The 16,326-nt window shown below is 37.7% G+C and overlaps 2 protein-coding genes across 2 annotated transcripts; one reads left to right on the top strand and one right to left on the bottom strand.

The window, feature by feature from the left end:
• Nucleotides 1-363: 363 nt before the first annotated feature.
• On the top strand, nt 364-5,585 carry LOC116261975 (protein CURVATURE THYLAKOID 1D, chloroplastic-like). Its single transcript, XM_031640945.2, has 5 exons — nt 364-810; nt 1,116-1,291; nt 4,806-4,910; nt 5,001-5,072; nt 5,175-5,585. Exons 1-5 carry the CDS (start codon nt 654-656, stop codon nt 5,244-5,246), a joined length of 582 nt encoding a protein of 193 aa, XP_031496805.1. The 5' UTR covers nt 364-653; the 3' UTR covers nt 5,247-5,585.
• Nucleotides 5,586-8,848: 3,263 nt separating this feature from the next.
• Nucleotides 8,849-13,103, bottom strand: LOC116261974 (serine/threonine-protein kinase RIPK-like). Its single transcript, XM_031640944.2, has 5 exons — nt 12,528-13,103; nt 12,009-12,144; nt 10,371-10,507; nt 10,130-10,253; nt 8,849-9,873 (listed from the first exon to the last, which is right to left on the bottom strand). The coding sequence occupies exons 1-5, from the start codon at nt 12,948-12,950 to the stop codon at nt 9,215-9,217; spliced, it is 1,479 nt and encodes a 492-aa protein (XP_031496804.1). The 5' UTR covers nt 12,951-13,103; the 3' UTR covers nt 8,849-9,214.
• Nucleotides 13,104-16,326: the final 3,223 nt, after the last annotated feature.

The following is a 16,326-nucleotide window of genomic DNA, read 5'->3' as shown; positions in this document are numbered from 1 at the left end:
GCATCGATATGCATCAATTTTGGAGTTTTATGCTGCCAGGAGTGCAACTATGTTCCACTGTCAAAGATAGGGGTGAGAATAGATCAGAAATATCGGACTATTCATGAATTCAGTCGGCTTTTTGAAAAAAAAAAAAAAGCATTCGGTTACAAATTGGATTCAGGCTCTTTATATAGTTTCATATTTGAATCTGCACTCTTGATGTATAATAAAAATAAGGCCTGATTAAATTTGAATGTCGAATTTTATGCTAGTTATATGAAATACACCTTAAATTGGAATCAAAACCAAATCTGATTACATGGGGTCTGTCTAATTAAGCTGAACTTCCGTAAAAGGCAACCTCGTCTCAACTCTCAACCGTAGCCGAAAGGCGTTCAGTTGGTGATTCTCGTATTCTATTTTGTTTTGTTTTGCCCCTTCAACCTTGTATACCACTTCCGCCCTTCTGCTTGGGAGAGAGAGTGTGAGTTTGGTTGGCGGTGAGGGGGCACAACAGAAACAGGTGGTGAGGAATCTGAGGGAAAGAAAGGCCAGGAGGCGGGGGTCTGGACGGTTTGCCCTCTCTTCGTTCTTGGGCGGTCGGGCTTTTGGAGAGAAGGTTCATTTTCTGCTGGTAGTGATCGCCGAGTCAAGGAAGTAGTCCGAGGACGATGGCGATTGTCGCTGCTACTGCTCGCTGCTCGTTCTTCTCACATGCCGCTCCTCCGAAACCTAGATTACCTGCTGTCAACGCCTCGGCATCCTTCTCCTCCCTTAAGTCCTTCAGACATGGAGTTGCTGCTGCCAATCCTTTCATAAGGTTTCCAGGTATTTCCTCCCTCTACTCCCCTTCATCACCACTCCCTCCGTTCCATTCTTTCGCTATAGACGATGCCCCAAAAGGCGGCCAATAACATACACCTTTCTTCATTCCTTTTTTTCTCTTACCCGTATGTGGTGCAAGTAAACGCCCCCTCTGTGTTGTGAATGCCTCTAAGCTCCCTTTTCTCTTCAAATTTATAAGAACTAGGAATCCCTCTTCGGTGGTAGCAATCGTTCTAGTACGGAATCATGTTCTCTGAATTCCCACCATGGCGGCCGTGTTATTCATGCTTTCAGTTCGGCTTTTGCAGGACTGCGTTATCATGCTTCTCCATATTCGAACTCTACAACTTCGGAAGAAACTCTGCCGAGGTTCTCTGGCGAGTTTGATAAGGACCCTGAGCCTGAGGAGGCTTCGGTTGTTGAAGATTCTTCATTAGATAAAGATACGGAAGCGGGTGAACTCTTGGACAACCTTACATCGAAGGTTGGCTCATGTTAATTAATGTTAGAGCACTAAGAACACGTTTACTAGTCCGTGTTTTAAACTTGCCAGTACTTTCCTTGAGATTCTTTAATAGTATCTTGCTTGATTATTTTAATTGATCCTCTAAGGTACATTAGCCAATCATTTCTACACATAGTGATGGCTAGTCGAAGTGCACATTGTCATCCAAACAAACATGAGATGATTACGTTTTCTGGACCTTTTAAGCAAAGGTTTTCTGATCACGTTTCCTGGACTTCATTTTTCACGTTTGCCAAAAGTCTTAAAGTGATATGTTGAAATTCATGTCTCGATTTTCTGTAGAGAATATTACCGGCACGTATTAGGAAGGCAATGATATATGTTTCATCACACTTGTATTGTAATATCTAGACGATCTATAAAGGTTCATGTTCAAATGTAAAAAGTGTGACATGTATCAGATGGCATAAAAACGGAAAACTTTTAGAACTAAAATTACAGATTAAAATGTATAAAGTCAAAAAAGATTTAGAATATAGCAAAACAAGAACATAAATTTGGTACTAATAAAATAAAAAATGTTATATACAAGTAGTCAACGTAACTGGAAGGATCATGAACGACTGAAGTTAATTGATGATGCATAATAACATAAAAGTTAACTTAGTCAATCGTAAAGCAATATGGATAGAAGGGTCGTCATTCTACTACTGCTTGCTTCATAATCTTTTCATACGGCAATATTCTAAGTTTCTAACCAACATACTGAATGATGCATATTCTCATCGCTTCCTCCTCAATTTATGTTTTTCACCATTCCGTTCTCTAGTTTCAAATTCCTAAGATTTCCTATACTCTCTTTCTCATACTTTCTTGCAAACTAGCTGTCCTCCTTGCATAATAGTCTTAAGTACGAAATTTAATAACCAGATGTTGTCTTATGCTGCTGGTATTAACTGCAAGATGATGTTGTGGCTTATACATGCACCTCTGCTAATGCTCTATATAACTTGAGGTCTAATTTCCTGCAACATCTCCATGGCCAATTGCCTATGTGTCGCATGTGTTGCCGCAATACCATCAGTATATCTTGTTTATATACTAAAATAAAGAAATGCCTATAATTTCTCAATGAAATAGGGTTACTTTTGTAAATTGCATGACCAGAATAGAACAAAATCAACATGTATATAAATGAATGGAAGAAAGTTCTAGCAAATTGTGGGCCAATGGAATGATTTTCATAGAGTAGAATCATCCTTTGGCGTTTCTATTTATTGAAATGTTAAGTTAACGTTAATTGGTGAACTGAATATCGTTTGGAATGTTTTATTTTTGGCTAGGAGGAACCATTTGATGCCTTTTTTCCACATGATTTTGTCAACCTGATTTTCTGAATTTAGTATGCAATTTTTTCCTATTTTATTATTAATAATTTCTTTTAATCTTGTGCCATTTTTTCTGTTTCTAATCCTGTTCTATTTTGGAAGAGTGGTTTTAACAGGAGTTGACTGGTTTAGTGAAGGTTGAATAGTAGAACTGTACTAGTAGACATGTATAAAGTGATATGTGATTGTTTTTAGATCCTTATTATGTTGTTTGTTACTTTATGTTGCATATGTTTACAACATTTCTTAGTTAGTTAGCTGTCATCGTTTGTGGCCTTCTGGAACTTCTTTTAAGCTCATTGCATTCACAAAGTTACATTGTCATGATCTTCAATTTTCTTTTTCATGGTTGCTATTGTTTGGCATTGTTGCAAGTTAGGCAAATCTTTGACTCTTTAGGTTCTTAATTATTTTCATTTTTTTGTTGGTGTACAAGTAGAAAATGAGAATTTGCAGAAGTAGAGAGACAACTGACAAAATATCGCCAGAGATGATGAGTTTAGAAAATTGTTATTTTTTCGAAGTATCGTTTTATTTTCCTATTTCAATTCCTCTGTATTGTCAATTCATTCAAACTTTCACCATGTCAGTGATATCTATGTTTCTTACCAAGTTACATCCTCTAGTTACTAAGGTTCACCGCTTTTGTTTCATCAACAAATATTGTTCTATTAGTTGGGCAACTAGCTACTGTGGCATCTTCATTTAATGGCATGTCTCTCTCTCTCTCTCACATGTCTTAAGCAGCGATTGAGAGTTGTCAGGCAAGGACTGTCTAATTGTTAGGAACAAATGTAACAGGAAACATACTCCCATATGGTCACATGCCATTTATTGTATTGTATTGAGTGTTTAATGTAAATCTAAGAAACAGATGCCTATTTTCTTCTTTTCTTATTGAATAATCTCCTGGGCTGAACACGTTATTAGCTTCATTCTATCCATAGACTGGCACTGTTATGATGCTTTGTGTGTTCTACCCAGTAGAATTAAACCTAGTGACTCTCCATGACATCGTGATGCTCACCTTAACAAACTGGGCAAGCAGGCAAGTACTGTATACACTTTTAATGTCATATGAGCCGAAGAGATGGATGCAAGTATGCAATCTAAAGTCGTTAATAAGGCCTGGGACTTGGCAGGATAATTTACAAATATTATATAATTTGTTTGGAGTCATAACATGAGCACATGTTACAAAAGATTGTTAAATTATTAGCATGTAATAGTATAAGATCGTGAAAGTGTGTGATATATTTAAGGAGTTTGATGTGTCAATCTTAAATCTGATAGACATTTATACTGAAGTTGCTTAGTTTTGCTAGCTGAGGAAGGGAAATGTCTCAGAGTTACTTTGTTTCTGTCCTGGACATATTAGAACTTGGTAATGCATGACAGTAATTATTCATGAAATTGAAAGCATAATCAATGTATTGTTATACAGTTTCACTAATTGTGAGCATGATTTTGCTATGTGTCTGATGTGAAGCTAACCTGTCGAATGTTTCCAATCAACTTTTATAGAATATGTGCAGGTATCTTTTATCCAGGAATGTTCTTGCTTCGTGGTTCTGTTTACATCCTCATTAGCATGGTGGTTTGATGACATGGTCATCATCATTATCACCAACTTTTCCCAGTATGAAACAGGCTTTATATCTTTGAATATATACAGAGTATTTGTTGACAAACTTTGAATAGATTATAATTAAGAAAGAAGAATGATATTCAGTCATACTTCTAACTACTAGAGATGCAAGCACACTTCTCAAGACTGTTGCTCTTTCACAATGTCTTGAGTTGAAGAAAGAGGAGAGTGGTTAGGATTCATACATCAGAACTTTCCTGCAAAATCTTTAGAGGCACTAATACTACATTTTCCTGTAGATTGATCTTGCTCTAAATGTATACTCATTGTAGGGTTGATTCTGTAGCACCATCATTCATTACAGGAGCTGTTAGCAACAGAGGGAGAGAGAGGGAAATGATTGCAACTGTGGTTAATTGTTGACATCAATGGTTCTTTTAAAATAGAGTATATAAGTACTGCTATTGTCTAGTTACGTGTACAATGTATTTTAGGTTATGTGGTTATCCAGGTGCATATTTGCTTTCAACGATGTTTGATTCTTTGGTGTGCGCAGTTGGCTTCAGAAGAATCATATGCCATCTTCTTATATGGCAGTGGGGCTTTGGTGGCTGTTTGGGTTTCCTCAATTATTGTTACTGCAGTCGATTCCATCCCTTTGGTATGATGCTTTTGCACCACTAACGGGTTTCCATATTTGTAACTTGTACCATGAATTTGTAATAAGCTGTTACTTTTATGTACTATATAGTTTCCACAGTTGATGGAAGTCGTCGGTATTGCCTTCACTGTATGGTTCAGCTACAGATATCTGCTTTTTAAGGTGATTTTCCATTCTCTTAGAGCTAGGATGGTTTATTCTTCTGAAGTGTACTAAATTTAAGTTTCTGAAAGACTTGGATGTTGAACATCTATTGGCCTGCAGAGAAACCGGGACGAACTGGTAGCCAAGCTTCGTGAGATAAAGGAACAGGTTCTGGGGTCATCTGATAGCTAGAATGTCGGTTTAAACTTTTGTGCGGTTGATGTCATCAGGGACGTCAAAGGAGCTATATCAGTCTTTGCTTGTGATGGGAATCGTAGAAATATCGAGTTCGATCTTTCATCGGGTTCACTGGTGTGATGTCGGAGTACTTTTATGTTTGGAAGCACGCAGGGCGTGTCGTCTTCTCTATGAATTCCTTGTCGGCGAATTTCTTCCGTGTATTTTCTTCTAACTTTTTTTCTGCGTCAATGGTTAAAGTCGTAACCAATGTTCATGGATGATATCAGTTTGGTGGAACAACCATCACATATCCGAAGTTGTTGAAATATCTGCCTTGGTGATTTCATTTCATGCTTTCTTTTGTCGACCACGCTTAAATTGTGTGGATAAGTTTTGAAAGTGCAAACGCGAGAGAGGGATTTATAATGACAATTAGTCAGAGATTGATTGTCAGGTTTATACGCATTCCGGATGAATCTGGGAGGAACTCAAAAAGTTTGCCGACCGTAATCTCTCTCAGATTTTCCTTGTCACCATGGTGACGGAGCCCAAACTTTCTGGCTACGGGGCATAATACTTCAATTAAACTTCTAAGAGGCAATTAATGTGTAAATGAGTAAAATATCTATGAGGCACTAAGAGGCAAATAAGCAATTTGTGTGGGCAATTGCCCATGCCAGCCCTCATGTGGCTCCGCCATTAGTCACCAAATGCCGGTGACCGGAGAATAGTTGGTCACTAGTGTGCCGACAAGTGGGCACATTTGCGTGGTCTATTAACATGTGATCAATTCAAATCCGAAGTTTTTAACAGTCAGTGTGGATCTGAGATCTACATGGTCGCTTGCTGAAATCCACTCTTTGTTTAAAGAGCAGGTTTCAGATTTGAGATCAGAGCAGCTGTAGTTTTAGGGTGTGTTTGGTAGCCATGGACAGTATTCATGTTTTTTGTACTACTGAGATCTCTTGTTTGTTTTATCAGTGAGTCCCAAGTAGCGTGCATTTTATATCAGCTTCAGCTTTGAAATCTGAGGCTATATATATGTGTGTGTATATATATATATATATATATATATATAAAATCTGTTGATAACTGGGACTAATTAGCTGCATTAAATCAATGCTTGTTCATTAAGAAAGCTGCTTTAACTTAAAGATCTGACGGATCTATTCAAAGATTAGTTTATTCCAGACTGGGTCCCTATCTCTGCTACTGGAAAATGACTTCAAATAGACAAGGGGAGATTGGAGAAATCTTGAATCGGTCCATTCTTGAGGATTGTACAGCTCATAGATAAGAATCAGATTTTCAATAAAGTCTCCAATTCTATTATTGTGCTAGAGAAGTTTGGTTCATTTTAATGGGGATTCACAGCAACTTGCTCGCTTACAACCATCGCCACAAATGTTGTTTTCAGGTTTTCATTGGCAAAGCTTTTTCTGTAACTTTGTTGTTTCTTTTTTCTTTTGAAGCGGTCTTGAGCATTGAAGAGATTTAACAACATATAAAATAGAAAAACCGTGAAGTTTTTAGTTTTTATTACTAATTCCCTTACAACAACGTAGATTATATTCAAAATATTTAATAATATGTTAAAGGGAAATCAACTTCAAAAAACCAAAATATATTGAAAACCAATTTTCCTTAAAAATGCAAAAAAAAAAAACATGTTTTCTTTTTTTACATTTTTGCATGTAAATCTTTTTCCAAAATAAGGCAATCTTTTCCCTTTGTTCCATTTTCCTTATTTTCCGCCTTTTTTTTGCTTTTTTTTTATCTTGGGAAAAAATACCCTGATATTTGTCAACGGATTTCATAAAATTCTTAATGGCACCATTCGCCCACGGATTAATTTGCTTTCTGCAAGTCAAAAGGCAGACATGGTTGACCATCTACCTTTTAGACCCGCGACAGAAGACAGTTTCAAAGTTGGGAAAGCGAGGTTCTTTATTTATCTCTTGAAGAATCAAAATGGTGGAATTCTAAGAAATTCATGATAGATGGCTACTGAAATCTTGGACCAGACTTTTCCCCGGATACAAGGAAAAGAAACTATGGGTGGCCTGAAATTAGTGAAGCTTTTCACGAAGGATCTCCAATAAGGCCGACTTGCTAAGAAGTTCATGCACAGCTTCTTGGGATGATCAGGAAGCTGAGGGCCCCTTTGACATCTGAATGAAAACATGAAATGTGTGCAGAAAGAGCAATCGAACATTCAGTTCCCTTCTAATTCAAATGGCCTGAGTTTCTGGAAGCTTGAATGCTAAACAGACAGGTGGGTCGCTTCTGGGTCAAGAAATCGGCATTAGTTAAAGTCCAGTAATTGCAGATGAAGTGCCTGAAAGCTTCTGCTGGAAGAAGAAGATCCATTCACTTTGGTTGGTCCACATGGTTCTGATTTACCATATGGATCTTAGCATCAAGTTGTTAGAACTCTATATATCAGCTTGGTAACAGTGCCGACTTGTGCTTTTGCCTCCCGAATGGCTGCAATGCAGAGAACCAATGAGTTGAAGGATCGGTTGAGCGATCACATGAATGATTTGAAGAAGGAAGAAGTTAAATTACTGCAGATCTTCATCACTTCCATAGATCAAATCCCTTATACCATGCTGGTCGTGATCATTTGAGAGATTGAATCTCATCTTGAGATATGTTGATAGCTCTCGGACATGTAAATTAATTTTGATGAATATCATAGTTGCGACATCTTTGTACATGTGTCGGAGCCTTCTTCAAACAATGAGATTGAAGTTTTGAGCTAGAATTATCTCAAAATCTGGATTTCATTGCTGACCCTACAAATAAGCGACCAGACATCCAAGTGATAAGTAGATGTTTGGAGGAAACATCCTGAGGTTTCTTCTAAAATTGCGAATCGATAGTTTTGAAACCGATGGACAGACTAAGAGAAATTAATTTTCTACAAATTGGAAGTTAAGTAGAGCAAGAGACTCCTAGTTTCTCATGTATTTGATGCATTAGATAGATAGTTCTGTTCCAAACATTCGTTTTGAGCAAATGAGATATTAGACCAAACATATGTAAAGGGAAATAAGTAGCTATCAAACTCTCATATATACCAGACTCGAATGGAAATCATATGAGTTGTTAATTCAAATGAGATCAGATGGTGGGTATTAAAATTGCAAATATAGAATCGAAATTATTTTTTAAAAGTCTAAAATGCTCTTAAAAGAAGACAAGGTGTTTCATTTAAGGGAGCGTTCGATATAACATGAAATTTGAGAATCAAAATGCTCATGTTTTAAGATATTGAGATTTTTAAGTAGACGGGGATTTTTTTTTCAGAATTAAGAAATTGAAACCTAGAATTTTGAATCCATTCTAGTTTGAGGAGGAATATGATTTTAGAATGTTCGTTCTTGAATCCAAATTGGAAACCATCAAACACCCCATAAGAAAGCTCATTTATTTCCCTCATTATCTCTCTCACTTTTTCTCTCCCTTCCTTTAAAGGGTATGTCAGACTTTTGAAAAACAACTTGACTTCCGCATTTACAAATTCATCTCGACTGTATCGTATGATCTCCTTGAAATCGACAGCGTAAATGATTTTAATTAAGAATGGTATAAGAGGGTTTGATAACTACTTCTTTTCCAAAAGACTAATATAATTAAGACACATAATATTCATATTTACTCAGTGTAACATGTTTCATACATTTTAAAACCATGAAGATACAAAACGTTTTCAACAAGAAGCCAGTTGAAACAAACAATGAAATTAAAATATTCCCCCTTGAGAAAGCGAATCGGGAGGTCCCATTCACATCTTAGCTCCAAAAAATTTCGTCTATCAATGATTTTGTATATACACCCGGGCTTTATTCACATTTCAAGAGGCCCTCAAACATGCGGCACCACTTTTCTTGTGTCAAGGAACGCCCACTCGAAACGTACGCTTGATGAAGTCTGTCGATCGACACTTCTTCGGCATTTCTCTTTGGCCTTTCTGTTCACTGCTTCCTTTCCCTGTCTCTCCTTTTTGGACTGTGGGAATGCTTGTTGTGGCCGCCATCAGAGTGATTCGATAAAGGCTTCGACTTCATCTCTGAGATCGGCGAGCGGCTTCGGTGTCCGTGGTGTTCATGGTGCCCATTTCGAGAGTGTGGTGAGTGTCCGTTCTCTTTGGCTCCATGCTTCGCATCTTGCTCTTCAGATTTCTCACGATGTTCATGGTGTCCATGGTGCCCGGTTCGAGAGTGTGGTGTGTGGCCATTCTCTTTTGTTGCAGGTTTCGCATCTTTCTCTTCAGATTTCCCATTCGTTTGAGTCACAGTATAGACGAAGTGCGTGACCGGAACGTCCTTGAGTTCTAGCAGCGGTTCGAGTGTTTCCACCACCGCGCTCATGGGAGGCCTGTTCTTAGGGTTGTGAGCCAGGCACTGGCCGGCCAATGCCGCTGCTTTCTGGGCGCCTTTAATGGAGTACTGACCGTCGAGCTGCGGATCCATTATCCGGTTGACCTTCCGGCCATCATTCAGATACGGCTTCGCCCACTCTACCAGGTTCTGCTGCCTGTGTGGCCGCTTCTTGTCCATTGCTCTGAGCCCAGTGAGCAGCTCCAAAAGAACCACTCCGAAACTGTACACATCACTCTTTGCTGTCAAATGACCTGAAGGACAGGCAAATAAGTTATAGATCAGTATTTGAGATCGTTGGTAAGTCCTCAACCATTCTAGAAGCCAAGAATTTTCTCAAATTCTCTGACAAACTCTCGCCCTCAAAGCTACCAATCGAACTCGAATTGTAATACAAAGAAACAGATCTTCAGTTTGTTTCTCAATTGCAATAGCTAGCAGCTAGATCTAAACTGTGTCCAAATCAAGTAGTGCAGATTTGTTTAAAGATGAAGGCGTTTAGAAATTTACCAGTCATGACGTACTCTGGTGCTGCGTAGCCATGCGTGCCCATGACTCGGGTTGACACGTGAGTGTCTTCCCCTTCGGGCCCGTCTTTTGCGAGGCCGAAATCTGAAAGCTTTGCTTTGAAGTCCTGTGAACGGAGCAACAGAGGCCATTAATATATGTCAAATCATAAAACAACAATTGAAACTGCATCAACAATGATAGTTAATGGCGATGGTATGTCCATGAAGAAGCAAAAACTTACAGAGTCTAGGAGAATGTTGGAGGCTTTGAAATCTCGGTAGATGATTGGTTTCTTCTGGCCATGAAGAAAAGCAAGTCCTTTGGCTGCTCCCAATGCTATCTTCAGCCTTGACGCCCATGGCAAGGAAATAGAAAATCCTGCAGAAGGAAAGAACCTTTCAAAGTTATATACATGATGATATATGTCCAGATTAAAGAATAAAACCATATAAGGGTTCATGAACTACAAATATGCGTTTTGATCTTTTTAGAGGAAATTATCACCATGGTTTCAGATCTTCAAGTTTGCGAAGAAAAAACTCATGATCATCATGACCAAGTGGAAGGAGATGTATCTCCGAACCTGACGAATTAATGATCACAATTTCATGGTTTTTCTACACCGATCAACCATGAATGATCTGGTTGGTGGTTAAATTGAAGGGTTGAACTGATCTTCAACAGAAGTCGATGGGATTAATGTTGAAACCATGTTCAGATTGAAAGACATGAATTGGTCTCTATAGGTAATATTAACGAGTTTCTTAATTAATTATTCACCTACTTTTTGGTCTCATAAATAGTGTTCCGGGCCATCCTAATGGATGGCTAGCATCATGTGCAGGTGAGAATGTCGACCATTGGATTGAATCCTTAGAAAAACAATAGCAACATGCAGTAATATAATAGGATGCGTTTAACTTATTTCTTCATTTATTTATTTCAAGTGTTCAGACTTATTATCAAATCAACGTGATCATTACAACCATCAAAACTTTAATATATATTGACTTTATCGGCAAATATGGTTGGCCTGTCACCAATCCAATACTCATAATAAATATCCATGTCTCGCAGTGGAGTAAAAGTTGTATGAACGGAAACTGAAAAGCACGGGGTGGAAGCAAATAACTCCATCAACCCCAGAAGATTGATTAGGTTGGTGACGATCTGAGTCTCTCAAAGATGTTTGTATGGTCCACACTGAAGGAAAGGTGACCAAATCAATGAGTTTTGAAACAGTCACAAGGATTCGAAACGTAAACTCCATAAGCTTCAACTTTTCAATCAAAGATTCCAAACTCCACTCGGCAAAGCTATCTAGAAATATTCGATTAAAGCAAAGGCGCGCCTACTGGTTTTGATCTGGTACAAAAGGAATCATCTAACTGCATACTTTTCCATTGCATGCAGGAGGGTTGGTTCCCCATAATTGCAAGGAGGAAGACTTTGCATGGTGATGCAAGCGATATCGCCGTCGTGGTTGGTGAGATCAGTTCATCACGGCGGATCGCTCATCTCAGGGATGGGGACGGATTAGGTCGCAATTATTTTAGAGCACAGGCCACCTGTTTCATACGCCTTTTATTGACTACTTCTCTAAGAAAAAACAATAATAAATGGCTGATGCAACCTTGTCTAAGCCAAATTTTTAGGTCAAATGATCCTATTTCTGACTATACCACCCAAAAATTATTATTATATATATATATATATGTTGCTTGTAGCCCATGGAAACGTGAAGCTGTGAGTTTCCAATGGGTTCTTCTAAATAATAAAGAAAATGAGCGGGTTAGGTGAACCGTTGGTGGGAACAGATATGGTTTTGAACAGAGAACAAGAATGGAGGGGCAAAGTTGAGATGAGAAACGAGGCGTACTTTTGAATAGATGGTTCTCAAGGCTTCCGCGTGCCATGAATTCATAAACGAGGAGCCGTTGCTCCTCCTCGCAGCAGTAGCCAATCAGTTTGACCACATGGGGATGTCTCAATTGACCTAAATATATCACCTCTGCCTGCAAAAGAAGAAAAAAGTAATGTTAGAAGGGCATTCTCAATTTCAGCAGATGATCAACTTAGAGAAAAATTAAGTTCTTGACACTTTTTTAAGCATATGATTATGTTAATCACTGTTCAATGATCATGATCCCAAATGGTATTTGGGACATGCTCTGTGATTCTGTAAAATTCACCTATGCATCTGTAAACCGTAATTAAGTAAAAAAGTTTTGGTTGGTGTGAAAGATTTTGCAACTTTAAAGGAGGCTGAAGCAGCAACTTTCTTTTATCAGCGAAAAAATCTGAAAATTTTTCGTCAGTGTGTTTTGATTGAAGCTTTCTGAAATACTGTGAGTGCGAAGAACAGATGATCGAGTTTTTAGTGAGTGCATCTTCTTACCAGCCACTCCCTATGGCCTTGAAGACCTTCGAGATCAAGGAGCTTGACGGCCACGGTCTGGGCCTTGAGCACCCCGGGCCTCAGCTTCTCGTCGATGAAGCCCTTGTAAACGGGGCCGAAGCCGCCCTCCCCGAGCAAATAGCTCGACGAGAAGTTGTTGGTGATCGACCGGAGCTCGCCCGTGGTGAAGACGCAGATTTCGGAGCCCATGGATCCCAGGGACATGGAGAGGTCCGACGCGAAGGTGGGCGACCCCGAGTCGGTGAGCCTCGATTGCCGCTTTTTGAACCCGTCCTTCCCCTCCGCAGAACTCGGCCTCCTCTTGCCGTCCGCCGCCGTCTTCTTCTTCTTCTTCCGCATCTTCTCTGATTCCTTTTCATCTTCTCCGGTGAAACAGCTCATAAAGGCATCCATCCATGTCATTTTTGCAGCAGCCAAATCTTGCAGACTCCCGAGCAAAGGCACGCAGAGATCGAGAGAGAGAAAAGTGAGGAAGCGATCGATGGAGAAGTAGAGATTGTCGAGAGAGGAGTCGTTCTTAATAGATCGGCTCCTCCTTTCTTCCTCCGCCGCCAACCACTCTACCGAACATAGACGTATATGTCTGTATATATATATATATATATACATTTATCTTTTTTTCAGATATTGTGTCTCATGTTTGAACAGAAGAAATGGATATTTCCATCTACGTCCCTGCGTACCTATAGGAAGACTGGGCACCCCAATCATTGACTTCGCCGACGGATAAAACGTCAAAGCCTTGAGGATGGAAAATCCCTTCATTCTCTTTCGGCGATAGGCACCATCTTACTGCAATTTTCCGAGTTCGTGCTTCTCTTTAGAAGTTTTCCAAACCTTCACAAAAAAAAAAAAAAAAAAACCGCATAAGTCTTATCCATAATCACAAATAAAATATGGGAGTTTTATGGTGAGGTTTTTCTCGATAGAATATGGGCTTGAAAAATATCAGAAAAATGATATTTAAAAAAATAAAAATAAAGAAAAAGAAAATAAGTGAGAAAATAATAACACAAAAGAAATAAAAAATATAAAATAAAAAAACTGTTTGGTGATTGGTCCTAAAACAATTTTTTTTAAAAAAAAGTGAAAAAATGCAAAAACATGTGTTAAAAATATGTTTTTTTTGTAATTCATGTTTTTTCAAATAAAACGTAAAAAAACGTGTTTTTTTAAGTTTAAACGACATTTCATTTCCTGACGTTTTTTCTAAAATAACGTTTTTTTATGGCTATGGTCCTATCGATATGTAAGTGGTTTGAATGTGCTTTTTCTTTGCTGAGAACTTAATAAATCATGTTTTACGAATGTTTATACGATTAAACTTCATAAGGTTAGAGCTTCTTTTATGTCAAAAGTGTTATGTTAGATCTTGATTTTTTGGATGTTAGTAAGGGTTAGAAATGAATGATTAGATGACGAAAATGTTTGTACATTGTTTTCGATATTCTATCGAAAACATTCCTTCAATCAAAAGGCGAAACAATCTTTTTACCAAATGTAAATAATTTGATCATAACGTAAAGAAGAATAGAGTTGCCGTGAATGAGTTTAAAAAACAAAGGAGGGACTTGTCCAGCTCAATAAAAGGTAAAGTATATATATTCAAAATTTAAATAGAGAAGCTTTTATATACATTCGACATGTTGGGGCGTACTATTCATGTGTTCGACTTACATGGCACCAGTCACACTTTCAAGAAGAACAAATTTTTTTTTTGTAATTTACATTTATCCTTATTAAGAGGTTTTATAAATGTTATTTCAATTCTTTTTAAAAAAAGAGGGTACTTTTGCATTTTAATAGATGCAAACAATTTTACCATATTAAGCCCACAAATACAAACAAAAATAGATTATTTGTTAAAGCATGTTTCAAGTAAAATGTCATAAACCTAAAATCGATATGAAATAATTTAAACTTCTTCAACGCCGGTGATTTTGACGGAGAAAGATGCCATGTCACATGCAGCTTCAGGAAATCGTATGCTTCTAGACCGTTTGCGATGATTAAGAACTTGTCAACTTTAGCGACGCGGCCTCTTTAAACACAAGTTCCAGGAAGAACACCAAAGGGTATAAATTCTCAGTTCAAGGGTGTTATGGTCATTTCACATGAGCACCGCGTTACGGTGACAAGAGAATCGGTCACCATGTCTTTTTCCGGAAACATGCGGCGTATTTACCTATAGGCACCTTCACGTGTGGAGTATTTGAGTTTAGCGGTCTCACTTTTCCCGAAATTCAAATCAACACATTTTTAAACTCTTAATTGCCAATACTTTCTTAGATGGAGAGTATGCTGTATGTAAAAAATGACCAAAAAAACAGCCACCGGTTAAATAGAAGACCTCCTCCTATAAGGGTAGAAGTGAGATTTTTTTATAAACAAAAAAAAAAAAAACACTATAGCATTACCAAAATGTCTTACATGGAAAGCCTCCTTAGATGACCACATAAGCTACCCCATGTTGACCTCATCCTAGTCAACAATTGACGTAATTATTTAAATTTTATAGTGAATTTAGTTTTAAAAAAAGGTGATTCGATATGGATAGTGAAATTGACCATATAAATGAATGTCTAAAAAAGATTAATTGAATTGGTAAAGAGAGGAGAGAGAGATAGAGCGCAAGAGGGAAACAAATAAGTTTCCTTCAACAAAGCCCAGACTCTTTTGGAAAGACATTTCGGACTCTTGAAAAAATAGATTGGCTTTTAAATATATAAGTTAATCTCCACTGCCTGATCTCCTTAGAATTGACAACCCTGATGAGCTTATGCAGATTAATACTAATTTACACCAAAATAACAACATTTCTTATGATTGAATTCTTGATTATTCTTTGGTTGATCTGTAAAAAATACTATCTACAAATTCACATTACGTGGTAAATTTCAAGGAAACGCACAAGCACTTTTACAAAAGGATGGACGCTGTCAGTTGTCAGTAGAATGAAGTAAAATTAAATATCTCTCAAATATATAAACCTATTCTGTCAGGGAGATGTGCACAATTATAAGTCGTTAGTTTAAGTATCAAAATTATGAATTCATCTTAAAGATACCGACATTGTTGATTTGTCAAGATGAACGAGGAAGAAACCAAAATGTTTGAAACCAAAGTCAAGGATGAACCATGACTTTGGTTTCAATGTATCAAAACTAGGAGTGCTAAATGAGAACTCTTACAATGTTTCCAAGGACAACTTAATATAAGTGGAAAGAAGAGAGAGAGAGAGAGAGAACTATCTTTTCACATCATATTGGTTGTCAAGTCATATGGTGGGTTTACTTTATTAAAAGAAAGTGGATGCAAGTGTGGACGCGTCCCTGAAAATCTAACCACGTTTTGGGAAATAACGGAGAAGAATTGGACTTCCTAAGTAAAAAAAAAAAGCAAAATGAAATAACTTCATGAGTCACTTTTTTAGAAAAGGAAGTTACCTGAGTAAATACATCGTGCACACCTCCGATGCATAACTGTGTTTTTTTTCATGAAAGAGTATATATATATTATATATATCGGTGCCAAATGGCAAAAGCAATGACAATTCTTTTAATCAAGTATTTGAAGACTGTAATGTAAAAATAAAGATATTTAGTGGGACTGGTTTGGGCAATTGCTAACTATAACCCCACAAATAATTTAGCCATTAATTCCAACCAACCAACTAGATTATACCCCATGGGATCCACGACCACATCCTCAGGGGAGCCCGAAAATAAAAGATTAAAAAAAAAAAAAACTCAAAAGAGTATGTCGAAGCTCCTAAAAA

The sequence above is a fragment of the Nymphaea colorata genome, chromosome 10, assembly GCF_008831285.2.
Source record: "Nymphaea colorata isolate Beijing-Zhang1983 chromosome 10, ASM883128v2, whole genome shotgun sequence".
NCBI classification, from domain to species: Eukaryota; Viridiplantae; Streptophyta; class Magnoliopsida; order Nymphaeales; family Nymphaeaceae; genus Nymphaea; species Nymphaea colorata.
The sequence above is the reverse complement of the archived record's forward strand: the minus strand, read 5'-3'. Positions and strand labels throughout refer to the sequence as shown.

Bases quoted from the DNA above. Each gene is read 5' to 3' on its own strand.
- LOC116261975 (XM_031640945.2), top strand. From the start codon at position 654: ATGGCGATTGTCGCTGCTACTGCTCGCTGCTCGTTCTTCTCACATGCC. The intron at 1,292-4,805 runs GTTGGCTCATGT...TGGTGTGCGCAG, and splicing joins TGGACAACCTTACATCGAAG to TTGGCTTCAGAAGAATCATA. The intron at 5,073-5,174 runs GTGATTTTCCAT...ATTGGCCTGCAG, and splicing joins ACAGATATCTGCTTTTTAAG to AGAAACCGGGACGAACTGGT.
- LOC116261974 (XM_031640944.2), bottom strand. From the start codon at position 12,950: ATGACATGGATGGATGCCTTTATGAGCTGTTTCACCGGAGAAGATGAA. The intron at 12,145-12,527 runs GTAAGAAGATGC...CTTCTTTTGCAG, and splicing joins AAGGCCATAGGGAGTGGCTG to GCAGAGGTGATATATTTAGG. The intron at 9,874-10,129 runs GTAAATTTCTAA...CCTGTCCTTCAG, and splicing joins ACCAGAGTACGTCATGACTG to GTCATTTGACAGCAAAGAGT.